This window comes from Rattus norvegicus, chromosome 5, assembly GCF_021556685.1.
Source record: "Rattus norvegicus strain SHRSP/BbbUtx chromosome 5, alternate assembly SHRSP_T2T, whole genome shotgun sequence".
NCBI classification, from domain to species: domain Eukaryota; kingdom Metazoa; phylum Chordata; class Mammalia; order Rodentia; family Muridae; genus Rattus; species Rattus norvegicus.
Window position 1 is genome coordinate 62,664,791 of NC_141538.1, and position 25,780 is coordinate 62,690,570.

The following is a 25,780-nucleotide window of genomic DNA, read 5'->3' on the forward strand; positions in this document are numbered from 1 at the left end:
TAAGAGGGTGTTCTCCCACCCAGCCACTCACCCCTTCCCGCCTCTCCACCCTGACATTCCCTTATACTGGGCGGGGGGTGGGGGGGGCCAGCCTTGGCAGGACCGAGGGCTTTTTCTCCCATTAGTGCTCAACAAAGCCATCATCCTCTGCTACATATGCAACTGGAGCCATGGTTCTGTCCATGAATACTCTTCAGGTGGTGGTTTAGTCCCTGGGAGCTCAGGTTGGTTGGTATTATTGTTCTTATGGGGTTGCAAGCACCTTTAGCTCTAACTCCTCCAATGGGGACCCTGTTCTCAGTTCAATGGTTGGCTGCTAGCATTCGCCTCTGTATTTGACATGCTCTGGCTGAGCCTCTCAGGAGACAGCTATATCAGGCTCCTGTCAGCATGCACTTCTTGGCATCAACAATATTCACTGGGTTTGGTGGCTGTATGTATATGGGCTGGATCACCAGATGGGGTAAGCTCTGAATGGCCATTCCTTTAGTCCCTGCTCCAAACTTTGTCTCTGTATTTCCTCCTCTGAATATTTTTGTTTCCCTTTTAAGGACTGAAGCATCCTCACTTTGGTCATCTTTCTTCTTTGGCTTCATGTGGACTGTGGATTGATTGTATGTTGGATAATTCCGACTTGTGTGAGGTAGAATCTCATGGTCGTTTTGATTTGCATTTCCCTGATGACTTAGAATGTTGAACATTTCTTTAGGTGCTTCTCAGCCATTCGATATGCCTCCGTTGAGAATTCTTTGTTTAGCTCTGTGCCCCATTTTTAAGTAGGGTTATTAGACTCTCTGGAGTCTAACTTCCTGAGTTCTTTGTATATATTGGGTATTAGTCAATGACAAGCTTCTTTACCTGAGCTGCTGAACCATTTCTAGTTCCATCCATTTGCCTAGGAATTTCATAAAGTCATTGCTGGCTCAATAACTAGACTTTTTTTTTTAACTGATTGTGTAACTCAATGAAGGAGTCTTCAGCTCAGCTCGGTAGCATAGTATGGGTTGAGGCTCATTCCCCCTTTAGCACAGGAACACTGTGCTTTGATGTGAGAGACTCTGGAGGGGGTTTTTGTTATTGTTGTTGTTTGCATGTTTTTTTTTCTAGGTTTTTTTTTTCATGGAAGAAATTCCGTTGCTTATTTTCTCAAATTTAATTAAAAAATTATTGGCATAGAAATCATCAGTGTTCGTTAAAGAAAGGTCCACAACAACAACACAATACAGATTCCTAAGACTTTTGACTCAGAATCTTTGAAAGCAGGATCTAGGAATCTGTATTTTTTAAAAAAAATATTTATTTTTCTAAGCCAGGCAGTGGTGGTACACACCCTTAATCCCAGCCCTCAGAAGGCAGAGCAGGCAGATTTCTGAGTTCAAGGCCAGCCTGATCTACAGAATGAGTTTCAGGACAGCCAGGGCTACACAGAAACCCTTCCTCAAAAACAACAACCATCACCAAACCATTTATTTTTAATTTTGTGTTTGCCTGTGTGAAAGCTTGTGCACGTGTGAGTGCAGTTGCCTGTGGACCCCAGAATAGTGTGTCAGATACCTTGTTGTGGTAATTACGGTGTAATTACGGTTCACAACTGTGAACTGCCCCATTTGTGCTGTAAGCTGATCTTAGGACCTCTGCAAAGCAATACATGCTCTTAGTTGCTGATCCATCTCTCCAGCCCCCAAATCTGTATTTTAAACAAGATCTTTGACTAATTTATTAGTTATTTTATTTATTTACATTTACATTTATTTATTTATTTACATTTCATTTTGTCCCCTTTCCCACTTTCCTCTCCACAAGCTTCCCATCCCAATCTTTCCTCCCCTTTGCCTCTATGAGGGTGCTCCCCTCATTTTTGCCTCACTACTCTAGCATCCCCTTATGCTGGGGTATTAAGCCTCCACAGGACCAAGGACCTCCCCTCCCTCAGTGATGCCAGATAATGCCTTATCTGCTACATATGTAGCTGGAGCCATGGATCCCCATGTGCACTCTTTGGTTGGTGGTTTAGTCCAGGAACTTTGGGTGGTCAGGTTAGTTGATATTATTGTTCTGTCTGTGGGGTTGCAATTCCTTTCAGCTCCTTCAGTCCTTCTGCTAACTCTTCCATTGGGGGTCTTATTAAGACAAATGCTGTTGAGTTTGAGAAGAATCTATGTCATTCGATTTGTCCTTCAGCATAGATTTTCTGTGCCTAACATGGGAGAAGCCCAAAGACAGAGCCTGTAAACCTTAGCTCTGAGTTCTGCTTGGTTATGCATGCCTCCAATTCCAGCGTTTGGGAGATGAGTCAGGACAGTTAGGGGTTCAAGGTCATCCTCCAGTACACGGTGAATTTGAAGACAGATACTTTATTCTGATGTTCTGGGAGTTTGCAACCTGTAGAGTGTACATAGGGTAAACCAGATGAAGGCACATAATGAAAAAACAAGATTTTAATACAAGTATTAAGAAGAAAAAACCAAGTATACTGAGATAGAACGTATATATGAAAGATGAACGCATTTTAATAATGTAGTTTGGTTAAGGGCATACAGCCTAGTTGAACATTTGCCTGGTGGAGCACATGCATGATGCCCCAAATGCAGGGCACAGGTTTGACTTGTTGCTGGATTATTTTGTTGAAAGCTACAGCAATGAATATCTCTATTAAAGGTACAAGAAAGCTCAGCAGTTCCTGATCCCTTCCTATGCCCCTATGTCACTGTCAGTAAGGTCAGTGTCTTTAATTTATGTTAGAATGATAACGATGTCCTACTGTGGAAAAAAAAACACAGTTTGATTAGTTTAGTTTTGACTTATAGTGGTACACCACAATGAAAATACGAAGATTTTCCACCTGTGTCTTCATGCTCTTGCCATCTCCTGACAACATTACAGGCTTCCTGTCACTGTAGATCTGAGTTCCTAAATTTTTTGTTGTTTTAAACTTTTTTTGAAAATAGAGTCTTCTTTCATACAATACATACCCACCACCCCCAGCTGCCCCCCACCCCCAGCAACTTATGTCCCCCCAGCTCCAGTCCTTCTCCATTTCCCTCCAGAAAGAGCAGGTCTCTGAGAGACAACAGACAGGCTGAAACGTGACACAGTAAGAGAAGGCGAAAGCTCTCTCAGTGAGGCTGGACAAAATAACCCAGTAGGAGGGGCAGAAGTTTTGTGAATTGGCGTTACCTGGGGAATCGATGTTGTATCCAACTGGATTGTATTAATTTTGAATCAAATTATAGGACACCAGTCGGTGTCTCCTAGAGATTTGCTTGGCATGTGACAAAAATACTCATTTTGGCTAGAGAAATGTCATGTGTTATAACTATGCTTTCAGTTCAAGAAGTGTTCACTGTTGCATTGAGCGTGAAAGTAGCAAAAATAGTGTGATTTTTCCAGTCTCTTAGAGAGTGCTAGCTCGTTTACAAGACTCTGTAACAGGTGCCACTGAGCAGGGAGGGATTGACTTTCTCTGTTAAACCTGTGAGCAGCAAAGATTTGAGGCTCTCCAAAAGTGATAGCATTACCATGTTAATTAAAATAGCCATTTTTATACTCACTCAGCATGTGTGAATGTCCAGTTAAGAGAATGCTACTGATTCATTTCTGTAGTATGTTTGGCTGTTTTGTTGCTTGTTTCTCTTTGGCATCCCGTGATAGGTAATGCGTCTTCTCTGCTCACGTTTGGCATTGTACTGGATAACGTGTGGAAACTTTGGATGTCTGTTCCTTCCATTGCATGAAGTCTGTGTTGCAGCTCTCATTCATTCAAATTTCTCATTGAAGTTACTGCTTTCTGTTTACTTCTGCTGACCACAGGTGTCCTGCCTACAGGATTTCTTTGCAGAGTCTGGTAAACAATTCTACTTGTTTCAAAAGACTTTGGGGGAGGGGGCTGAGGCAGGGTTTCACTGTGTAGCCCTGGCTGTCCTGGGACTTGCTTTGTAGAGCAAGCTGGCCTTAAACTCAGAGATCCACTTGCCTCTGCCTTCTGAGTGCTGGGATTAAAGGCGTGCACTACCATGCCCAGTACAAAAGACTTGTTTATTAATGTGTAATTTGTATACAGTACACTTTGCCCTTTGGTATATGTTGTTAAAATTTTTTTTTCTTTTTTTTGGAGCTGGGGACCGAACCCAGGGCCTTGCGCTTCCTAGGCAAGCGCTCTACCACTGAGCTAAATCCCCAGTCCCTGTTGTTAAAATTTTTAGCAAGCCATATTTGTATCCTCTACCGTAGTTGAGATATAAGCCAGTTTCTGATCTCCCCAAATTCCTTTTACCTCTTTGTAGTCAGCCTCCTCTACTCTTAGTTCATAGCAACTACGAACCTCTATATCTAGTGTTGCCTCTTTCAGAATGGCATGTGAGTGGAATCATATAGCACTTAGCTTCCGAGTCTGTGGTCTCTAACTTGTAATGTGTTTGAGACGCACCTCCGTGTGGCAGCAGCTCATCCCTGTTACTCCTGACTAGTACACTACTCAGGGAGTGCGCCAGTTTGTCTGCCGGCTTGTCAGCTGAAGGGCATTTCTATTTCCAGTGTTTGTGGTTCTAAAAACTGAAACAAGCAACTGCAAGTGTTCCTGTATAGGTTTTTGTGTGAGCGTGTTTTTGTTTCTTTTGGATAAAAATCAAGTAGGGCTATGACTGGATTGTATGATGTGTGCATAACCTTACATGAAATGCCAAAAGCATTCTCTGGAATGTTCTGCCCTTTGCATTCTTGCTAGAAATGTATAAGAGCTCCAGTGTCTCCAGGACCTCACAGATTCTTTGTCTGTCAGTCACTGAAGTCCTCTTCCTTCCTCTTCCTTCACGTTTAAAAGGTGATTGCTGGGGCTGGGGATTTAGCTCAGTGGTAGAGCGCTTACCTAGGAAGCGCAAGGCCCTGGGTTTGGTCCCCAGCTCCGAAAAAAAGAACCAAAAAAAAAAGGTGATTGCTATTGTTCTTCTCTGTAGCCCCTCCTCCTATATCATCTCTGGTTTCTTGACAACAGTCTTGCTTCGTATCACAGGCTGGCCTTGAATTCGTGACTCTCCTGCTTCAGCCTTCAGTGCTGAGGTTACAGGTGTGTACTTGCATGACTAGCAGTCCATCTGTTCATTCGATCTTTCTGTCTGTCTGAAAGTTAAGCACATGCTAACCCAGTGCTCCATTTCTGCGATACAGCCACAGCTGTCTTTTTAGTCCTAATCTGCAGTCTGCCCAGTGTTCTTATGTACATATTTGTTTTTATTCTTAAGTAGTTTGTTTAAGTTTCTGTCTTTAAAAATAGTAATTGCTATTAAAATTTATTATTTAATAAAATTTAATTTTATTATTTAATGAATTTAATAAAATTTAAATATGTATAATTAAACATCAAATAATACTAATAACTATTATTGTTTGGATCCATGTGCGTGTGAGACAAAGAGACTGTGCTTGCTATGGTGTGCATGTAGCGTCAGAGGACAGCTTTTCAGGAGTTAATTATCTCCTTCAGTCGTTTCTTAAGGCAGGGCATTTCCTCTGCTGCAGATTCCAGCTTCGAGCTGACTCTCCTGTCCTCACATTTCATTTTGCATAGGAGTGCTGGGAATTATAGATACCAGCCAGCACATTTGACTTGTGTGAGTTCCAGCATCAAACTCCAGTCACCAGGCTAGGCTTCTGCTTTTCATTAGGTAATATTTAAACCAACACAACAGAAGAACAAAATACAAAAAGCCATTTTTTCCCTCTGGAATTTATATCCTAAAAACATTAACATCTCTTCTCCCCATCTCTTTTCTGAGTGCTCTTTTCAGATGCCCAGCTGTGTATTGGACCAAATTCAATTAATGTATCCAATAGATACACCAGAGTTGATCTCTTCTCAGTGATTAATGTTACATTCATCTATTAGCTCAGCTAAAAAGCCTGCTACTGAGTTACTCATCAAGCCTGCTTGGTTTTACCTTCAAAATGTCTCCTCGCTCTATCTGCATCTTCCTACCCTCTCTGTGACATATATAGCTCAGGCTGTTGACAAATGTATACATCAGCTTCCCTAGCAGCCCCATTGGCTGCACTGCACCATGGCTCTGTCTATCAAATAGAACACTGGATCTGATTTCCTTTCTCTTAAAAGATGTAATAGCTCCTTTTCTGGAGAATTCTACATTCCTAACATTACTTGATTTCTGAGTACTACTAAAGATGCCCTATGATTGGATGCTTTCACAGTAAAACTGTTCTTAATTATTGTCCTGTTAACTAGTGAGATGCATTTTGGGGATGGGGAAGGAAACTTCGTTGACTAACATAGTATTACTTCTGTTACAGTGCTTTTGGACTGAAGTAGTGAGAATAGAGACTGGATTATTAGCACCCCTGAGCAGTGGGGCATGCTCCAGCCCCTCAGGTTTAGGATGGTGCTGATAGCTGGGATCAGATTATACATTCAGTTTCTTTATGTAATAGGTACATACTTAATTAAGGAGAAGAAACTGTGCTGTGTTTTGGACTGCTCAAGGAGGGGAAGCTTTGTCTGCAGGGAGAGCCACCTCTGGGTGAGAGTTAGTGAGAAACAGCCTTATCACTTGCCTGGAGCAATATATGATTTTTTTTTCGATTTTCTTTTAAAAAGAAACAAGGTAATTACCCTCTAGCAGTTGCCATGGCAACAGTACTATAGCCTGGGAGAATTTTCTTTTTATCCTCTACCCATGACTAGGCAATAAACTCAATTATAAAAAAAATTTAAATGGCACACCAAACCAGTGTACCATCATCTCTGAGGAGTAAACAGAGGAGATATACATGGAAGGAAGAAAGTAAGTGCCAGGGAAGAAAGGGGCTACCGGTGATCAGCTAAACAGCCTGTGACCCAGTAGTAGTCATCTTTGCTCAGCATGGGGCGTGCAGGTGAACGGAACCAGCTTAGCCATCGGCTGATGCCCTCAGAATTTTGGGTCTTAGTGTAAATTTTCAAGATACCACATGTTCAAAAATCTGAGTCTCCTGGACAGTGCATATTCCTTGTGGTCCTTACCACGCCAGAGAGCACAGACCAGGGAGTTGTTTCCTTTCTACCACTCGTCTATTAGGAACCTTTAAGACAAGCAAAAACCTGCAACCTGGCAACCAGCAAATAAATGATAGCTGCTGACCAAGTTCCAGGGACCAGTCACGTGCTGTGTGCTTCCTCACCTGATCCTCATGACACAGGACATGCTATTCTTCCTCACCTGATCCTCATGACACATGACATGCTATTCTTCCTCACTGATCCTCATGACACATGACATGCTATTCTTCCTCACCTGATCCTCATGACACAGGACATGCTATTCTTCCTCACCTGATCCTCATGACACAGGACATGCTATTCTTCCTCACCTGATCCTCATGACACAGGACATGCTATTCTTCCTCACCTGATCCTCATGACACAGGACATGCTATTCTTCCTCACCTGATCCTCATGACACAGGACATGCTATTCTTCCTCACTGATCCTCATGACACAGGACATGCTATTCTCTGGTTACAGTGAGGCAGTATCTGCAGTGATGTTTCCAAGACCACATTGTTAGTAGAAAACAGAGCCAGGAGATTGGGCTTTAGCTTAAAAATAATTTTCCTAATCAGGAAGTTAAATTATTTCCTTTTTCCTAGGATTAACTGTTGATTTTTATCTAATTTTTTGATCCAGATTTAGTTTGGGTATAGGAAAGGATTTAAATTTCACTAATTTCTTACTTTTTTCTTTGAAAGTGGATAGTATGTGCTTTTATTTTTTCTATTCTTTAAAGCTTTTACTTTGATAATCTTAATTAAAATGTTTAAGATAGTTCAGAAAAGGTGCTTTTCTCTGAATATCCAATAAGCTAGGGTATTTTATTATATATTAGAAAACTAGAGGATGAGTTTTTAAGAGATAGACATTGCTCTTCCCCACTTCTAAACCATCCCCTCTAGAGTATTAAGAGTGGATCTCAGATGGATGCTCACCCTTTGCACCTGTTAAGATGGCCGAGCTTCTTATGGCTAAACTTGTGGCAGGCCCAAGTTTAGAGAGTATGGGTACAAGGGAGTGCCTTTTGAAACAGGAGATCAAGACTTATTTTGACTAAGCAAAGACATTTGAGCTCCTAAACAATATTCTGAGAGACCTAGAAGGAAGTTCGAATAGCACCAAATCAGCAATTTTGTTCTTTAGTAAACAGCAAAGAGCAAAAATATTGGGTAGATTTTCCTCAGGGTTTTAGAAGGTAGATAATCAGTAATATAAAGCTTGTGGCAGGAGTATAAGGCATATAAGGATCGGTGGGAGGGAGAAATGATCTTTTATTTTTAATTCCTACTAAAATTATATCTGTCATACTTCTTTTGCTTCTTCTTTGTGGTTTCCTTAGGTCACTGGACCTATTTGGGCTGGGGAGAGCATCAGAGTACGTAAGCATTTCAATTCCTTATCATTTTCTAGACCCCTTTTCTGGAGAGAGAGAGAGAGAGAGAGAGAGAGAGAGAGAGAGAGAGAGAGAGAGAGAGAGAGAGAGAGAGCGCGAGCGCGCATGTGTACGTGCCAGATTGGGTGTGGCATACAAACATGTGTGCCATTGTGGGAGTGTGGAGGTCAGAGGAGTTGGAGGACTTGGTTCTTTCCTTCAACATAGATTTTGAGGATTGAGCTCAGGTCATCAGGTGCCTGTACCCCCTGAATCATCTTCTAGCTCAATGTTTTTTTATTTGTTCCCTTTAATGTTTTCTCTCTCAGCTATGAAGCTAGATGTTCATGCATATCAGTACATGTAATTCAGTTCTCTTTTTCTATTTAAATGGTGGCAGGGATGGGGTGGGGAGCAGGAGAAAAATGAAGAGAAGGGAAAAGCGGACAGTGATTTTGATTGAGAGTTAGACAACAGAGTCGAGGTTAATAGGAGGACTGAGCTACTTCCTAGACACAGGGGTGCTATCAGCCTTTTGTGTGGGCACTGTTGGTCTCCTGACACAGGAGTGCTATGACCAGTAGTTTATTCTGAGCTGAGCTGAGACAGGATTGTTGCTGTGCATTTAGTGTGGCCATGTGATGGTAATGCTGGGAAGATCTGAAGCATAGAGCGATGTTTCTGGTTCGTTAGTCTAGCCAAGTTTCATCTTCGGAAACAAGAGACAGGAGCCATGGCTTGTCTTCTCCTTGAAGCATCCGACCTATGCTAGAATCCACCTTTGTTCTTGAGGCCGGTGAGCAGGCAGCCAGTTCTTTCTAGCAGAATGCTCATTTCTAGGCTGACTTTGTCCATTGGACAGGGCAAGAACCAGCCTCAGTGGCACCAAGCAGATGGATGGTTGGAGTTATATGGTCATTGTCATTGGAATGTGTAAGTAATTCCTGTGGCTTGTGTCCTAGAGAACTGCTCCAAATAGCCTGGGAAAGATCAGAAATGTTAAGATTCTCAAGTTGAAAAAACTAAGTCACAAAGAATACATGTCAGTTCTCTTTTATTTCTTCTCTGGGCAGCAAAGTTCTAGTAGTATTCAGGATTTAAGGGGATTACATACCAGAGAGGGCAGTGTTCAGGATCTCACTCAGTTTTCTTGAGTGTTTCCTGTGAGGTTGGAGGAACATCCTTGCCACAGCTTAAATGATCTTACCTAGGTTACACTTACTATTTTTGCCTTTCATGCACATACTGAGTGAAGTACCAAGCTTTTCTTAGAATATATATATTCTAATAGAATATGAACATACATACACACATATATAGACATACACACACACTTTTGTTATGCCATCGTCTGAACTCAGGCAGGTTTTCCCTTCCCTCTTCACTTTTACCTACTGAAGAGCCATGGTTCTTTGGAACCATGTCCCTAAAGTTTTTCCTCCTTCCCCATCAGAAAGTGAATCTTCTTTCCCTTCAAGTCCTTTCAAGGCCTCACTTTGTAGCCCTGGCTGGCTCAGAACTCTCTTACGTAGATCAGGCCTCAAACTTGGGTATGTGTCAGCACCCGGCTGCTTTTTAAACTTTTCTCCTTAAACTAGCTCACAAGTCCCTTTGGCGGAATGACAGACAAACTGGGACTCAGCAATTGTCTTTTTCTGTAAAGCTATTTTCTTCTCTAGGTCACATGGCACTGAGGGGTAAGTCATAGAGGCTGTGTCTGACACACTAAGCAGCATTCTATTCAAGCTGAAGGGTTTACCTTTCCCTTGATTTCTAATTTGCTTCAATGCTCAAATATGTTTCTTTCTTGCTCCCCTTACCTGTAGACTAACATTGAAGCCCTGGAGTCCTTTTCACTGCCTGTTTTTCCTCAAGTTTTTTTAAAACATGATATCCTTGCTCCAACCCAAGGTTAAGTTCTTCTGGCCAATACTTGACAGAGCTCACATTGCCTAGGCTGGTCTTGAACTTGCTATATAGATGAGGATAGCTTTGAATTCCTAATCCTCTTGCCTCTACCTTGCAAGGTCTAGAGTTATAGATGTGTGTTTCAGCAGTTCTGTCTGCATTTTTGTTGTGTATTTGAGTTTATTGGGTCTTTGTCATTTCTGCTCTATGAACACAAGTCAGGATTTTCTGCCCAAGTGTAAGTTTGATCTTACAGTCTTTGGGAGATTTCTTCAGCCTACACCGCTACTGAGATTATCTTTCAAAATTACTGTTATGAGGTGCCCTTATGTGCTAACAGCATTGCCATTTGGGATTGGTGAATGTTTCTTTTCTTTACTAGGAGCCAAATAGGAACTTGGCAAAAAAGGACATGTGGGACCTTGTTAATTGTACACATATGGGTATAGTATCGGATATGGCTTCTCTGTAATGTGGTTTACATAGTGTTAGGTTCAGTCCTTCCCAAACACAGTTTTTATATGTGATGGTGGTTGTTTTAGTTATCATTAAGAAAATCTGGCTAGTCGCTGCTGGTTTTGAAAGCAATACTAATTTCGATTACTATTGCGTTGTCAAGTGAGTGTGCATATGTTTTCTGCTTCTCTCAGCCCACGCTCGGGGTAGGAATTCTGAGCACAGGGTGTAGACTCTTGATCGGAATTATTAGGGAACTTGTATCACAGAGGACAGTTGTGCCGCTGTTCTGAAGCTGCCTGGGAGCCTTTGCATTGATAGACAAGCCCTGAGCACGGCTGTCGGACTCTGGGCCTGGCTTCTGATATGCATGCTTATTTGGCTCAGCCCATGCATTTTAAAGGCTGTAAGCTCCAGACCAACTTTAAATTAAAATTAGAATATATTTTCTTCTAAGACACGGAAACGACATTTTCCCCTCTGTTCTTTCCCCTTTGATAATCGCAGAGTCCCAGAATCTCTGAGAGATATTTCAAAGCAGAGCTTAATTAGGTCATTCTAGCTAGAAAACTGGAAGCAGAATTCCAGAGAATTTTGCATTGGGAAAATGCAATTTAGGTGTTCCTCTCAGGATCAACAGTGAAATGGAACTGTCATGTCCTTATCTCATGATAAGGAGGCAGACCTTTTGATGTCTCCGGACTTCTATGCAGCTAAATTATTACTCTTCTTTTTAAGCTTCAGGTGTAACCTAGGTTAGAACAGGAAACATTCTGAAAACCTACATAAAAGGTGATTGGTCTGTGTTTTTCCACAGCCTTTGAAGACCCTGATAGTGCCGTTGATGACCGGGACAGTGACTATCGAAGTGAGACCAGCAATAGTGCCCCACCTCCTTATCACACGACTACCCAGCCCAACGCGTCTGCACACCAGTTCCCTATGCCAGTGCCACTGCCACAGCAGCTATTTCTTCAGGGAAGTTCCCGAGACTCCTGCAATGACTCTATGCAGAGTTATGACCTTGATTACCCAGAGCGTCGGGCCCTCAGGTTGGTATTGATCCAGGTTCCTTAACGGCAGCTGGCAGGCAGGGTCCTGGTGATCTGATGGCGTTGGTAGTGGAAGTGTAACTGTATGACGGGTCTTGGTCTTCCCCACACACTTACGTCTACACGTTTCCAAAGCAGTGCTTGTCTTCGTGAGCCTATCAGTGAGGCCATGCTCACCTGGTGAGTGGTTGAACAAAACCTGCTCTATCTACCTCATCTCTTTTCTGCATCAGTAATTTTGACAAACAATTTACTAAGATTTGACCAGTATAAGTGTTTGAATAGTCTTTCCTGTTCATTTCCTTAGAAGTTCATAAGAAAACCGATACAATTGTATTACAGCAGATTTGGTATTTTTGCTGGAACTTGATTCATTTTATTAATTTCTTCAATATGCAATATTTTTATGTTTAGATAAATTTTAAGGTAGAATTCGGCATTCAATGAAGAATGTCCCACTACATGCATGGTCTTTCTCTCTCCCATATCTTCCTGTCTCCTGGTTTTCTTTATATTACTATTTTTATGTGCCCTTCCATAGGTAAAACTCATACATAATAAGTATAAGGGAAAGACTTACACATGTGCTCATCCTTGCTCCCCAGTATTTTAAAACACCATTTCAATTAAAATTGTGGGGAAATAATATAGTGGATATTCATACTGTTGTTGCCTTGACTTAGTTGCATCAACACATAGCCACATTTATTTGACTTCATCATCTCTAATATAGTAATCCACATGTGCTCTTCTTCCTGACATTTTACAGTAGCTGAAGACATCACCTTACAACACTACACAGTACTTGAGCACATAACTTCTGAAAAGGGGACTTTATCTTACATAAACTTAATGCTCTGATAATACTAAGAAGTTTTATAATACAATACAATAACATAATCCAAAACACAATTTCTCTACTTTCCCCAGTGGTTTTCGTGCACATTTTTCCTTTTTCTTTTAAAAAACTTATTGTATTTTATTTTGAATCAGGGTCTCATGATAAAACCCAGGCTTATATTTTCCCTTTTTAAAAATAAAAAATAATATGTAAAATCTTTGATATATGATCAACCTAGTCAAGAATCAAAAAGCATTATATTTGGTTTTCCTATTTCTTTAGTCTCCTTTAATTTACCAAATTTCCTTTGCCGTGTTTTTTCCCCTAGCTGTGTAAGACACTTTCTTTTTTGAAGAACCATGGTTGTCTGTTTTGAGACTGTAATTTGGTTTTCTTTGATTATTTCTTTGTGTTTAGAATCAGTTTAAACATTTCTGGCAGAGATACTAGGTAGGGTGATGTTCCCTTCACAGTTCATCAGAAAGTGCAAGTACTTTGTCTTTTTGTTACGGACACTTTATTTAATATCCTGGTAAAGAATTCTACTATATGCTATATTGTTCCCCAATATAAAGATATTTTTTCTCATTTGTAACCAATTACAAATAGTTTTACATTTGTATGGGATTACATTAGTATTCTATTTTCCCAACAGTTTTTACCAATGATTTTTAACATCTATCGATTCTTGCTCCAATCATTTATTTTATTGGTGAAAGATTAGTTATTTTTAAAATACTTTGAATGTAACTAATAATTTTACCTTTTATAAGTCACCAGATCATAGAGATGATCTTACCCCGCCCACTGCCATTTCACTAAATTGTGCATTGATGAATTTTTATCTGGAACTTTAAAAGGCCATGTACCTGCTAGCCAATATCATGTCCTAGTTTACTGTTAGTGTTAAAAGGATTTTCCATGATGTTTCCATACCAAAACATAATTGATATTCTGAATCTAAAACAAAATATATTACTACATATTAAGAATCCTATGGAAGCTGGAACTCCTTCTTAATGGTTGTTGACTGAATGCATGCGTTTATTGTTCGTTTGGTTCTGGTAGTGCTGGGGGTTGAGTTTGTGCCGTGTGCATGTGAAGCCAGGCACTCTGCTGCTGAGTTATCCCCAACACACTTTGCACTCTTTATTGTTCCGTGACCCATTGCATTGAATTAAAGTTGCTCACAGGAACATGGGTGAGAGGTTAGGTAGAGGGATTTTGGGAATTTACCGCATTGCTTTTTATGTTATTTTAATTTATTTACTTACTTTAAGCTGCAGGTTCTTGATATACTGCCAAGGCAAGCCTGGAGTTCCTGAGCTCACCTGATCCCCCTGCCTCAGCTGCCACTGGGCTGAATGCATACATGTTTTATTCATTGATAGTAGTTTATACTAGCCTATTTTTTTTTTTTTTGGTTCTTTTTTTCGGAGCTGGGGATCGAAACCCAGGGCCTTGCGCTTCCTAGGCAAGCGCTCTACCACTGAGCTAAATCCCCAACCCCTGTACTGGCCTATTTTAAGGAAAATTGTATCAAAATTTATTTTACATTTGACCTTCCCTCTGTGTGTGCAAGCATAGATGTACAGGCCAGCACTATACTAACTGCACACTCTTCCAAACAAATTAGCTTACCTAATCATTACATTATCTTGCTCATTTCCCTGGTTGTTACTATAATAAATATCATTTAGAAGCACATTGATGCCATCTATATTTCAAGTTACAAACTATTTCTCTAAAATTTTTAGATAGCCTAAAATTTACTTGTATCAATATATAAAATGAGGTTTAAAAGTAACTATCATTTTGAACATAGGAAAAATTAATAGGATTTAAGTAATTGTTTATTACTTTTTTTGTTTAAACTTTTTTTTGAGACGGAGTCGCACTATGTTGCCTTGACTGACCTGGCTTAGAACTTACTGTGTAGATGAGGCTGGCCTCAAACTCCCAGCACTGGGATTGTTTAGGCAAGTGTTCCCCATGCCCAGCTAGTTTTTTTTTTTTTTAAATCTGATGTTTTGAAAACATTTTTCCTTTAGAAAGGTTGGAAGACAGGCTGGGGAGATGGCTCGGTGGGTGAAGCACTTGCCACACAGTCTATCAACCTGAGGTAACATCCTCAGAGCTAAGTAAGAATTGAATCCAGTAGCACAATGATAGTAACCCCCACCCGGAGTGGAGAGGCAGAGACAGGAGATCAGAAACTTGTGAACAAGTTTGGTATAGACAGCATTGAAGAATAAGAGACCTCATTTCAGGCTGCGACCTGCACATGTGTTCTGTGGCACCTGTGACCCATATTCACAACACGAACACATATGCATATATCATACACAAACTACACTTAGAAGAGATGATGTTACTAGCATTAGTTATAAAGTATAAACTGTTCGTAGATGTAGTCTCAAAATATTAGGTTACACAATTGTTTTAGCAAAAGAAGTTGAAATTCTCTAAGAAGCAAATGTGTTTTACAGAAAAAATAGAAGCATAAAAATAATTTCATTTACTGTAGCTATGGCTGCCTGTAGATTTATTTTGGAATAATATTCTTTCCACATTAGAGTTATGTTTGGGTTATTTGAGAGTGATGAAGAGAGTAAGGAAATTCGTTGGAGAGTAATAAAACTGTGTTTTAAACAATGTGTTGTTTAAGCTGGATGTCATGGTACAGGCCTTTAAGTCCCAGTACCCAGGAGTCAGAAACCAGTGGAGCTCTGTTGGGTTCAAAGTCAGCCTGTCCTACATAGCAAGTTCCAGGATAGAAAGGGCGACATAGTCACTGACTTTAAAAACAAGTGAGCAAGCAAACAAACAAACAAAAAAAATGTGTGTGTGTGTGTGTGTGTGTGTGTGTGTGTGTGAGAGAGAGAGAGAGAGAGAGAGAGAGAGAGAGAGTGCTGATTTTCTTACTCAGCCATTTTAGAGAATGCAGAATAACAGGGATTTATATAATTTGATGTTTGACAACCAAGTCTATATTCACTATCTAACTTTAGTGTTGAAAGGAGTTACCACACTGTCATTCTCAATCAGGAAAAACTTTTAGTGGCTTCATGACCACTTTGCTCTGCATTCCTATTACTTTCTTTCCTTTTTGTTTGCTTGTTTAGTGGTTTGAGAAAGATCTTACTGCATAGCCCTGGATGTCCTGTAGCTCACTATGTAGACCAGGCTGGCCTCAGACTCACAGAGATTTATCTGCCTCACCCCCTCTTCTACTGGCATAAAAGGCAGGCATCATCAAGCCTGACTGTGTTCCTATTTCTTAAGTAAGTATCTGATCCCTAAGAGAACATACTAAGCTGAAAACCTCCTAGTCTGTAGACTCCTTCTGTGTAGAAATAGAGAAAGCAGGCAGTCTCTGATGAATGAAGGGTCAGCTGGCTTCTGTACTCACTGTTTAAACTAGACCTGGAATTTGCAATAATCACCATGGGGAGGCATAGCCCTTTATGACCTTAGTTCTTTTGGATTCACAAGCAAAAAATTACACTGCTTTAAATAATTTGCTCGTTTGGTAGTGTTATACTTCTGATGGCCAAAAATTATTTTTGGAATGCAAGTTTTTTCTTTTTAAAGATAGACATTTGGTTATAATCTTGTGTATACTGCCTCAAATATAACATTCAGCAAGTTAACATTTAGGTTTCTTTTTAGACTCAAACACATCAACAAATATAGGTTTCTTGAAATCTTTTAATACTTTTTTTTGGGTGTACTTAACTGTTCTAAACTTGGGCATTCTGAATTCAGTGTGGGTATTAATAAAACATGTATAAACTTTGTTTCTCAGAAAATAAAAAAAAACTGAAAAAATTAGCAGTGATAAATGGTAACAAGTGAAACTTAAATTGATATTAAAGCTGTTGTTTTTCTGATGTAGAAAAGCTCGGTACTGACACAAGATTGGTTCACACATGTGGAGTTCCTTTTCATGTTTTTTCTGTTTGAGTTTTTTTAAAAAATCATATTGGAAATTTTAGTATTGTAAACCCATTAAACAGGTACTGAGTCTAATAACTCATGTCTTCCTTTTCTCTGTTTCTTTTTCCATTTTCTTTATTCCTCCAATTTTAACCTCTTACATCAGACAAGACTGGCAGGCTAAGAATGACAAAATTAGGATTATTTCAGCTTTTTCTAATGTTAATTATGAAGAGCAAGAAAATAAATATGAGATGAATGGGAGAACATCACAAGACCTTCTAGAAAATAGCAATATATATTTGAAGGAAGTAGGGGTCAAAGAAATGAGAGCCTTTTCAAAAACTGATGAGAACCACAGCCAACCAAACCAACCAGAGAACAGTTTCAGAAAGATATCTCTCAAGAGCAGGCATGGCCAGAAGTGTGAAGCATCTGCACTTCCCAGATACCCTCAAAAATATAACACAATAGATAGGAGGAGGAAAAAAGTCTTCTACAGCCATTCTGAAGATAAAGAAAGATGGCATTACAACACTAAGAGTAATTCTAAATGTGCATTTCCAGAGACTGAGAAATCTGCTCAGTATCACATTGAAAAGAAGAAACTAAACTACCCGGTTTTGTACCCTTACCAACACGGACTCGTGAAGAGCAGCACCCGGAACACAAGCTTGGAAAGCTGTGATTATGGCCTGCCCCATCACTTAAGGAACTATGGGAATGTACCTGGCTCTAACTGCCCCATCACTAACCTTACTCCAGTAGATATTCTTGATGAGTCTACCAGCAGTACTTCTGAGGAAATTTTAGATTCCCCCATTTCTGATGAGCAGGAAAGTATGTCACCAACATGGCATGCATCCAATGTCCATCATATAGGAGACTTTTCTGAAGAATATTATGTAGCAAATTCAGCATTGCCATTGCAAAGGATGAACTGTAATGCAAACACAGTTGGAGATTTGTCCAGATGTGCTGTGGAAGATATTACCCCTTCCTTTGTTGAAGGACCCAAAGAGAACTATGTTGACACAATGGATGAGCTTCAGTGTTTGGTAGAAACGGTGTCAGAATATTTAGCAGAAAAGGAAGAAGAGATTAATAGATTTGGTTCTCTTTCAAACACTAAAGAACCACACAAACACAATATTGCTATTGCTAATGCAGAACAGAAAGCACCTGAGAATCAAACATCACCTTCAACTGTTACCCAGAATGCCAAGGCCAAGGTTCTGTCTTTCCCTGAGCTGAACGGAGTAAAGTGTGCTGTTGGTTCTTTATTCAGTTCACTAACAGAAAAGGTAGGTTCAGGCACAAAGCATCTTACAACCTCTGTGGAAAAACTGGTTCATTTAGTTCCAGAGAAAACAGAAACTTGGAACCAAACAGAGACAATTAATGTGGGACCTAGCCCCAGTGCCAAGTCAGTATTAGAAAAGGATCTTTCTGCACAACCTTTATTATCCTGTCAAACAACTGATGATAAGGATACTGACAGACATGGCAGAGCCTCTGAGAATGAGCACCTAGGTGGTAAGACTAAAGGGGAGAGCTCTCAGGACAGCACAGAGACTACTAGAAAGGACTCTGCTCCACAAGTTCAGAGTTCAATTGTGAAGTCTGTTTTCAGCATGCTGAATCCATTAAAAATATTTTCTGAGAAAGAAGAAGCCAAAAGTGAAGACCTCAGCAAGGTATTGAGAAGGGAAAGCACTGTTGGGTGTGGTTCTGAGTCAAACCAAAGTGAGGACCTCCTGGACAACCAAAATAGTAGTTTTGTTGCTCTAAATAGAAGTAAAAGAGCAACTGCAGATCTTCAAATGCAAGCAAGGGAAAATTTGCTGTCCTTACAAGTGGCTGATGAGCCTTCAAACTTAGCTAGTAGTACAGGTAAGAAAGGTGATACTGAGAATCAGTTGGAAGGAAAACCTTGTGTTGAGCTTTCTCTATCAAAAGACCAACCCAAACAAAGTGCCAACGATACTATGGGGTGGCCTGGTATAGCTGGCAGTACCCTCACAAATGAGGAATCTTCTACAAAAGCATTAGAGGAGGACAAAGTTACCAGTGATGATGATTTCCTTGAGCCACTAAGAAAATCATTTAGTCAGTTCCTTTTTACTTCCCCTGAGACCTGTCAAAAAGAAACTCTGTCAGAATCTGTAAAAATTCTTAAACTGGAAGAAGATGGACAGGAAAGAGAAGCTAAGAAAGATGGACTTTCATTTTCATTTAGCAGAAAACTGCATATTCCATTTTTCAATGTTCTTAGCCATTCTGAAAAGCATCAGGATGTAAAAGAGAAAGGAAGTATTTTTCCTTTGTTTAAATTTCCTCTCACTGACAGTCATAACACTGTTAATAATCAGAATTTTCACAGCTCAGTAGCAGCCACTGATAAAAAGGTCCAACAAAATTGCCACATGGGTACCAGACTTAGTTCAGTAAATTCTAGCTTATTTCCAAATATTCATAATCATCTAGAGAAACTAGATAATACTGAGGAATTCAGTGAGAATGACCAAATATATTGTCCTGAAGATGTTAAATTTAATTCATTAAAGTCTAGTTCAAATACTCATAATGATCCAGAGAAACTTTACAGCACAGAGGAATTTAATAAGAGTGACCAGACACATTGTTCTGAAGTTGAAAAACATAACACAATGAGGTCTGACTTAACCTCAGATATTAGTAGTGATTTGGGGAAATTTGGGAGTTTGGAGGAATTGAACCCAAGCAGCCATGCAGCAGTAGAGCAGTATGAAAAAGTTGTGCCCAAAGAACAACACGTCACTGGAGTGCTCTCAGAAGAACGTGCAGATCTTACACAAGTGGCATTTCCCTTGATGTCAGGCTCTTCATTAGAGCTTTTTTCTGCCATTTCAAAATCCACGTTGGTTAATGACATTAATGAAGACAAAGTTGAAAATGAAACTTGTAACAAAGGAACCCAAAGAGGCTTCTTTTCTGGCCTTTTAAGCAAGTTTACTTCTCCAGAAAACATGCCTAGTCAACAGGAATTCAACTTGAAAAGTGACAGTTCCCAGGATAAGAATAATACCTCAAGCTCATTACTCTCTGGAATATTGAACTTGATATCAAACAGCAGTGTGAATGATTATAATCCAATTGAAGCAAAGCTCATGTCTTTAGATGATACAAAAAATTTGGATGGAAATAAGCATTTGTCCACAGATGAAGTTCCTGTCGACTCATGTACGACTTCTGAGGACCTAAGGAGCCAACTTGAAAACAATGAAACTTCTAGCTTTATAAAAAATTCTTTGTCATTATCAAAAGAAGCCATTCTATCATCTAATGGTTGGGTTAATAATCATCTTTGCCCTCCTACATGGAAAAGCCAGGAGAGTGAAAAACATTGCCCTTCTGAGAACACACTCCATTGTTCTGAACAGGGTTCCTTAGAGAAATCTTTGACCAAGAGGCAAACATCAAACCATATTCTTGACATAAAACTACATGAAATGTCAAACAAGCTAAGTTCATCAACACTGAATACTAACATTTTAAGTAAGTCAAACCATTATCAGGGCTTTGATGAGGACTTTTTTGAATGGGATCCTGATTTAAAAGATTTCTCCAGAAACTCCAGAAGACTTCAGCCAGTTTATCATTTGTTGAATCAAAATACATTTCCATCAGCAGATGCTTTCTTGTGGCCTGACTCAGAAAATCCAGTAATAAATTTGTGCCAAAAAGATCAAAATGCAAATATATTTGAGTGGGGCACAAATCCAAACAGTGTCATTTCATGTGACTTAGCATATGAATCATTCGACCAGTTAGCATTTAATGAAGGTCACTTATTAAGAGGTGATATGTGGGCAGCCAGCTCATGTGGAAATTCTGGTTTTCTTCCAGTTAATGCGACCAAGAACTCTCTAGAGGAATTGCCCATTGATTCAAGTTACTCTTCAGATCATGAGAAAATTATGTGCTCTCTGCTGCAACAAGAATCATTAAGAATGGACGAAAACTTGATCTTTTCAAGTTTTGGTTATGAGTATCAGGAGTGGTTATCATATCTTGAAAATGGAGTTTGGTGGCCCTCAGAGGATGGGAATTATGGATATTATATGTTTAATGATGGTCAGTATATATATTCTCTCCTCACTGATTCTACTGGGCAGTATGTATATTTATTTATACCCGATTATTATGAATATTTGAACTATAATTTACAAACAGATGCTTTCCCAAGTATTATGTTAGATGACAACACTATTTCTGCCCATAGTCTTCAAGTTCTTGACAAGGAAGATAATTTAGTATGGTATTTTGAAGAAGAACCAATTGAAGACCCTCTTGACTTATCTATAACTTTGCCAAGAAGTGAGAGGTCATTGTTTGTAAATCTGGAAACCTTTTCTCAAGTATTTGAGTCAAGTTTTGACCAAAGGGATAAACCATTAGATTTTTCAGGCTATAATTCTCAAAAGTTTAAAAGAGATTTTAGATCTTTCATAGGGAGACCCTATTGTTCAGAAGACCTTGAGTATATATTGGATCTTAGAAACAAGCCTGGAACTATGAGCAATCATGCCTTAAATAGAGGCCCAATTACAGAGAGAGATCTGAACTGGCCTTTAGCAAAAAAGTCATCAGCTCACCTTTCCAGGTTCCATTCCCACCAGCCATCTTCTGAAGAACCTTCCTCTTTAATTCATCCTGAGAGTAAGACTGAAAGTTCACAAAAGGAAGAAACCTCATCAGTGAACAAATTGACACCTATGTTTTCTATTTTGGGTACCTTGATTAGAAGTAGTTTGAATTTTGGTAAGAGTGAATCTGTAGATGGTTTGGTCATACAGAAAACAGATCAGCAATCAAAGTTATCTGAACCCATACATGATGGTCTTCAGTCATTAATCTTGAGTAAGCAATTACCATGTAACTCCACAAATGAGCACAGAAGTCATCCCAAGGATTTGGAGAGGCAGATAGTATCCAGTGTTCACCAACCAGAGTTCATTGACAATATAAGGGAAGAATTCTCTTTACATAAAAATAATCACACGGAAAAAGGAAGTTTATTAAAATCTGGTTTTCAAGTAAGCCAAAAAACTATTAAAGTTAAAACAGATGTAGAGGATGTTAAAATTATTACAACAAAGTCCATTGTAGATCCTCTTGCACCACAGCTTAGTAAGGATGAACATAAGAATTGTGAACTTCTGCAAGACCAGTCTTCCAAAGAGTCTGAGAAAACTTTGCTTACAAGTGCACTGAAACTCTTTGGTTGGGAAGAAGGATCCTCAGTAAGTACAGTAACAAGTGAGAAACCGGCGTCTGGAATTTTGAATCTCTTTAAAACCCGAGTGAATAAGGAAGAATCACCAGACTTGGAAAAGATTGGTGATAAAGGTGGAAAGATTTCATCTCAGGAAAAGAAGGAATCTTCTGGTGTTGCAAATTTTTTTGGTACCCTTGGGGATTTCTTTAAAACCAATGTATCTCTCATACAGACAACTGAAAATAAGTCTGTTTCTTTAGTGACTGATGAGGATGAAGGAAGGTCTAGTCCTAACCCTTTACACCTAGTGCATCAGGATACAGGAAATTTTCCTCCATTACCAGCTCCCTCAAAAAAGAAGGTTAGAAGTCTGACCAAACAGACCACTATTGATGACAGCGGGTTAAGAGAACCATCAACCAGAGAGATGCAGAGTAGTGGTTTTAATGAAAAAGAGGTACCTGTCAGAGATCACCAGGGGCAGCAATCAGCAAGTCCACCTGTCTCAACAGGTCATCTGGCAGAGTCTCCCAGAGACTCTTCAAAAGGAACGGGTGCCGTATCTACAGAAAAAGAAGTTCCAAAGAATAGTAAGTCTTCTGATGCTCTAAGTAGAAGAAATACAAATGAACAAGACAGTTTTCCTAACCAAGAATGGAAATTTTCAACTGCTACACCTGCATCCCAACAAGAGTTGCCACCCAGAAGGAATATATTTTCTTTCTTAACTGGATCTGAAAAATCTGAGAACAAAGCCTCTGCAGCTCTCCCAAGGGCCAGATCTCAAGCAGAAGGGCTGTTCACTCTTCCTTCCATTTTCTCCACAGCTAGCTTAAGTACCAAGAAGGATGCCTCTCGCAGCAGCTCTGCCTTCAGTTTGTTTAACTTGTCTTTTTTGGAGGAGAAGAAGCAGCCGTCTGAGGAGAAGCAAAGCCTTTCAGCTATTCCTCCAGTGACTGCCCAGCCTTGTAGGAAGCCAGTTGTGTCTGCAGACGCAGGAGGTACTATGACAAAGGAAGATTCTACCAGTTATAAAGAAAGCATAGTCCAGGAAGTAGTTCATGAAGAACAAATGGCTCTTTATTTATCCACTAACAGCACCACTGAGCTGACCACCTTCCTTGCAGACAAGTTCCATGTAGAGAAAACCCAGGGAAAAATGAGTTCCAGTAAAGGAGGAGCAGAAGGAGCAACTGCTTTTGATTTTCATGTGAATCAGTTGCCAGCCAATGTTGTTCCTCTTTCACCGGAATTGCAGGAACAAGCCCTGGAGGTAGCTCCTCACGAAGAAGAGTCTTTCCACCAGGACATCTTCCCCAGGGACTCAGCAGCTGAGTCTTTTCCTCATGACAAGTGCTTGAACAAGAAGCTCAATGATTTAGATGTTTGTACTGAACACCAAAATGAAAGATTTACCACTGACTTATTGAACTTGCCTTTGGAAAATGGCTCCGACAACCTCTCCTCAACACAGATCCTGGATTTACCTCCTGCTTCTCCAGACCCAGGGCATGCAGGGCTTCTTCAGAACCAAGATGCAGATAAATTAGAAGACAGATCAGTATTAGGTTCCAAAGTAGAAATGATTTCAGGGCTTGTGACCAAAGTAAAATCTTTTTCTGGGTCCTTAATTGAACAGCCTAAGACTTTTTCTGGATTTTTTTCTATGCCTAAATCTCCAAAGAAAAATTCCTTTTTTTCTTTTTCCTCTGCTGCATCATCTGAGCCCCTCAAAAGTGAGTTGTTTGGAATTTTCAGGAGTCCCAAACCAGAAACAAACAAACAAGAACCATCTGTAAGTACTTCATGCCTTCAGAGTGGTTCTTCCAGAGACCCTGTAGGATCAGTTCCTCCAAAAAGCTTGCATAGAGAAGCTGCCTGTGCAGGACTCAATTCAGAGTCTGGTCCTAGTGCCTGTAGCATAGCTGTGGTTAGTGCAAAGTCAGAATCTGATCTCCTGGCCTATGACCCTAAACTAACACTTGAAATGGAGAAAAATAACATTCCTGAAAGTATTTCAAAATCCGCATGTTTTGAAGTACTTGCTACATCTTCTGTCTCAGAGGATGATATGGGACAAGGAATGTTATCTTTGAGTGATGAAGGAGACATGGGGCTGTTGCAGGGCACAGACACAGAGGCCTCATTGGAAGCAGAGCACATTCTTCCTCCAACAGAGCTACAGTCAGATCCTGCCTGTATTGCTGAAGAGCTTCCCCCCACAAGCCAACCACTGCCAGAGCCAGAGCCAGAGCCAGAGCCAGAGCCAGAGCCAGAGCCAGAGCCAGAGCCAGAGCCAGAGCCAGAGCCAGAGCTTCTGATTGCCAGCACAAATCAGGAGTTCTTTGGGCTCGCAACCACTTCTCTAGAAACTAGAACTTCACTGTTTGATCAGGCAGGAGTCAGTGAGAATACCACACTGGAAACACAAGGAGATCATTCTTGTCCTTTGCAAGAAGAACCTGTGCTTTGTTCCAAAGAAAATTCTAGTATACATCATGCCCCAAAAGATCCACCTGTAGCCCCCCAGGAAACAGAGCAGACAAGACCTCGTTTCGAGATCCCAAATATGGCCAGTTGGCCAAAGCTTCATTTCCCATCCACTCCTGACCATGGGAAGACACTGAGTTCAATCTTTAACCCCTCTTGCTCATCTGGTAGCATGGCAGCAGAGACTGGCTTAATGTCAGGTTTTAAGAAATTGTCTACTCTGTTTGAAGGAGCCAGTGAGGGGAAAGGGGGTATCCTAGGAAATGATTCAAAACTGGTGTTTGGAAAGAAACTGGATCTTTCATTTCCATGGTCAAAAGAGAATAAAGGAGACACAGAGCAAATGCCTGCAAAATCATCTCCGGTTTTGGTTGTTAGTGGTGATCAGGACCTTATCATCAGCAAGGCTAACAAAGTCTTGGAGCCTTCTCAAATACCTAGTGGTAGTCCTGAGTCAGCTGACATCTGTACTCAGCCCTCTAGGACCACAGAACAGTTGGTGGCCAAGCCTAGTGACTATGCTCATGAGCTTTCAAAGTCTGGTGAAGTGGAAAAGCAGCTGGAAATTTCAGCATCTGAAGAACACAGGGGTGAATACAGCAACCTGTCTGGATCTGCCTGTCCTTCAGAGAAACACAAAGAAGAGCACTGTGCTCAGCCAGTAGAGCAAGAAGATGTGTCGGCTAGCACTGGCTCTGTTTTGAATGTGGGGCACCTAGTCATTCCGGAGGATGTCAAGGAAACGGTGACCAACAAAAGGCCGGTTCTCCACTCAGGCATCATAAATGGTTTTAAGGACTGACCATTTATGATGCAAATGATTAGTGGTAGATTATCATAGTTTGCTTCAGTCCATCCCATGTCTTTTCTAGCACCTGAGCTTCATGTTAATTAGGGGCTAAGTGACAAAACAAAAGTGTGGGTATTTTCATTCTCTCCTTCTCCTAGTGTCAAATAGAATTCATTTAGTGGACAAGGAGCATCTAGCATAAAAGGAATATTTACATAGGCTGGTTTGTTTTGGAGAAGGGAGGACAAGAAGAGGCAGCAAGTATTTAAGTGCTATCTATCCTAAAAACATAATCAGAGAGGATGCTTTCTTGGATCTTAGACATTTATAGTATAGTGGATGGGAATAGTTGTACTTTGCTGTGGTTTTCCAAGTCTTCTAAGCTGTCTCCCCAGTGGCTGTGAGGCTGTAAAGTAAAATACAAATTGCAAAGAATGACTTAAGCTCATCTGTATTCTATACCCTATTCCACATGGACTTGTAAAACTTCTCCTAGTGTCTCTGATACAGACTCTCACAGTGCTCAGGACTGAACAGCTATAACCAAGGTTAAGCTAGGTTGCCATGATACACTACTCAAAGCTGAAGTTCCTTTGCTGCTGTTCTCTCATCTGGAGCACTGAACAAGGTCTATCA

General features: G+C 40.3%; 1 protein-coding gene and 1 long non-coding RNA gene across 11 annotated transcripts in view; one reads left to right on the forward strand and one right to left on the reverse strand.

Annotated features, from left to right (window-relative positions):
- The window catches only part of Unc13b (unc-13 homolog B), a 215,142-nt gene that overhangs the window by 106,210 nt on the left and 83,152 nt on the right, over positions 1–25,780 (forward strand). For 5 of the 10 annotated variants that reach the window (XM_087550942.1, XM_087550947.1, XM_087550943.1 and 2 more), the window contains 2 exon segments: positions 8,376–8,411; positions 11,590–11,824. In XM_087550942.1, coding sequence (XP_087407068.1) covers positions 8,376–8,411; positions 11,590–11,824 — 271 coding nt within the window. 10 annotated transcript variants of the gene reach the window in all.
- Positions 5,713–17,916, reverse strand: LOC148005759 (uncharacterized). Its single transcript, XR_015620842.1, has 3 exons — positions 17,805–17,916; positions 17,360–17,544; positions 5,713–9,388 (listed from the first exon to the last, which is right to left on the reverse strand). It is a non-coding gene; the product is annotated as an uncharacterized LOC148005759 (long non-coding RNA).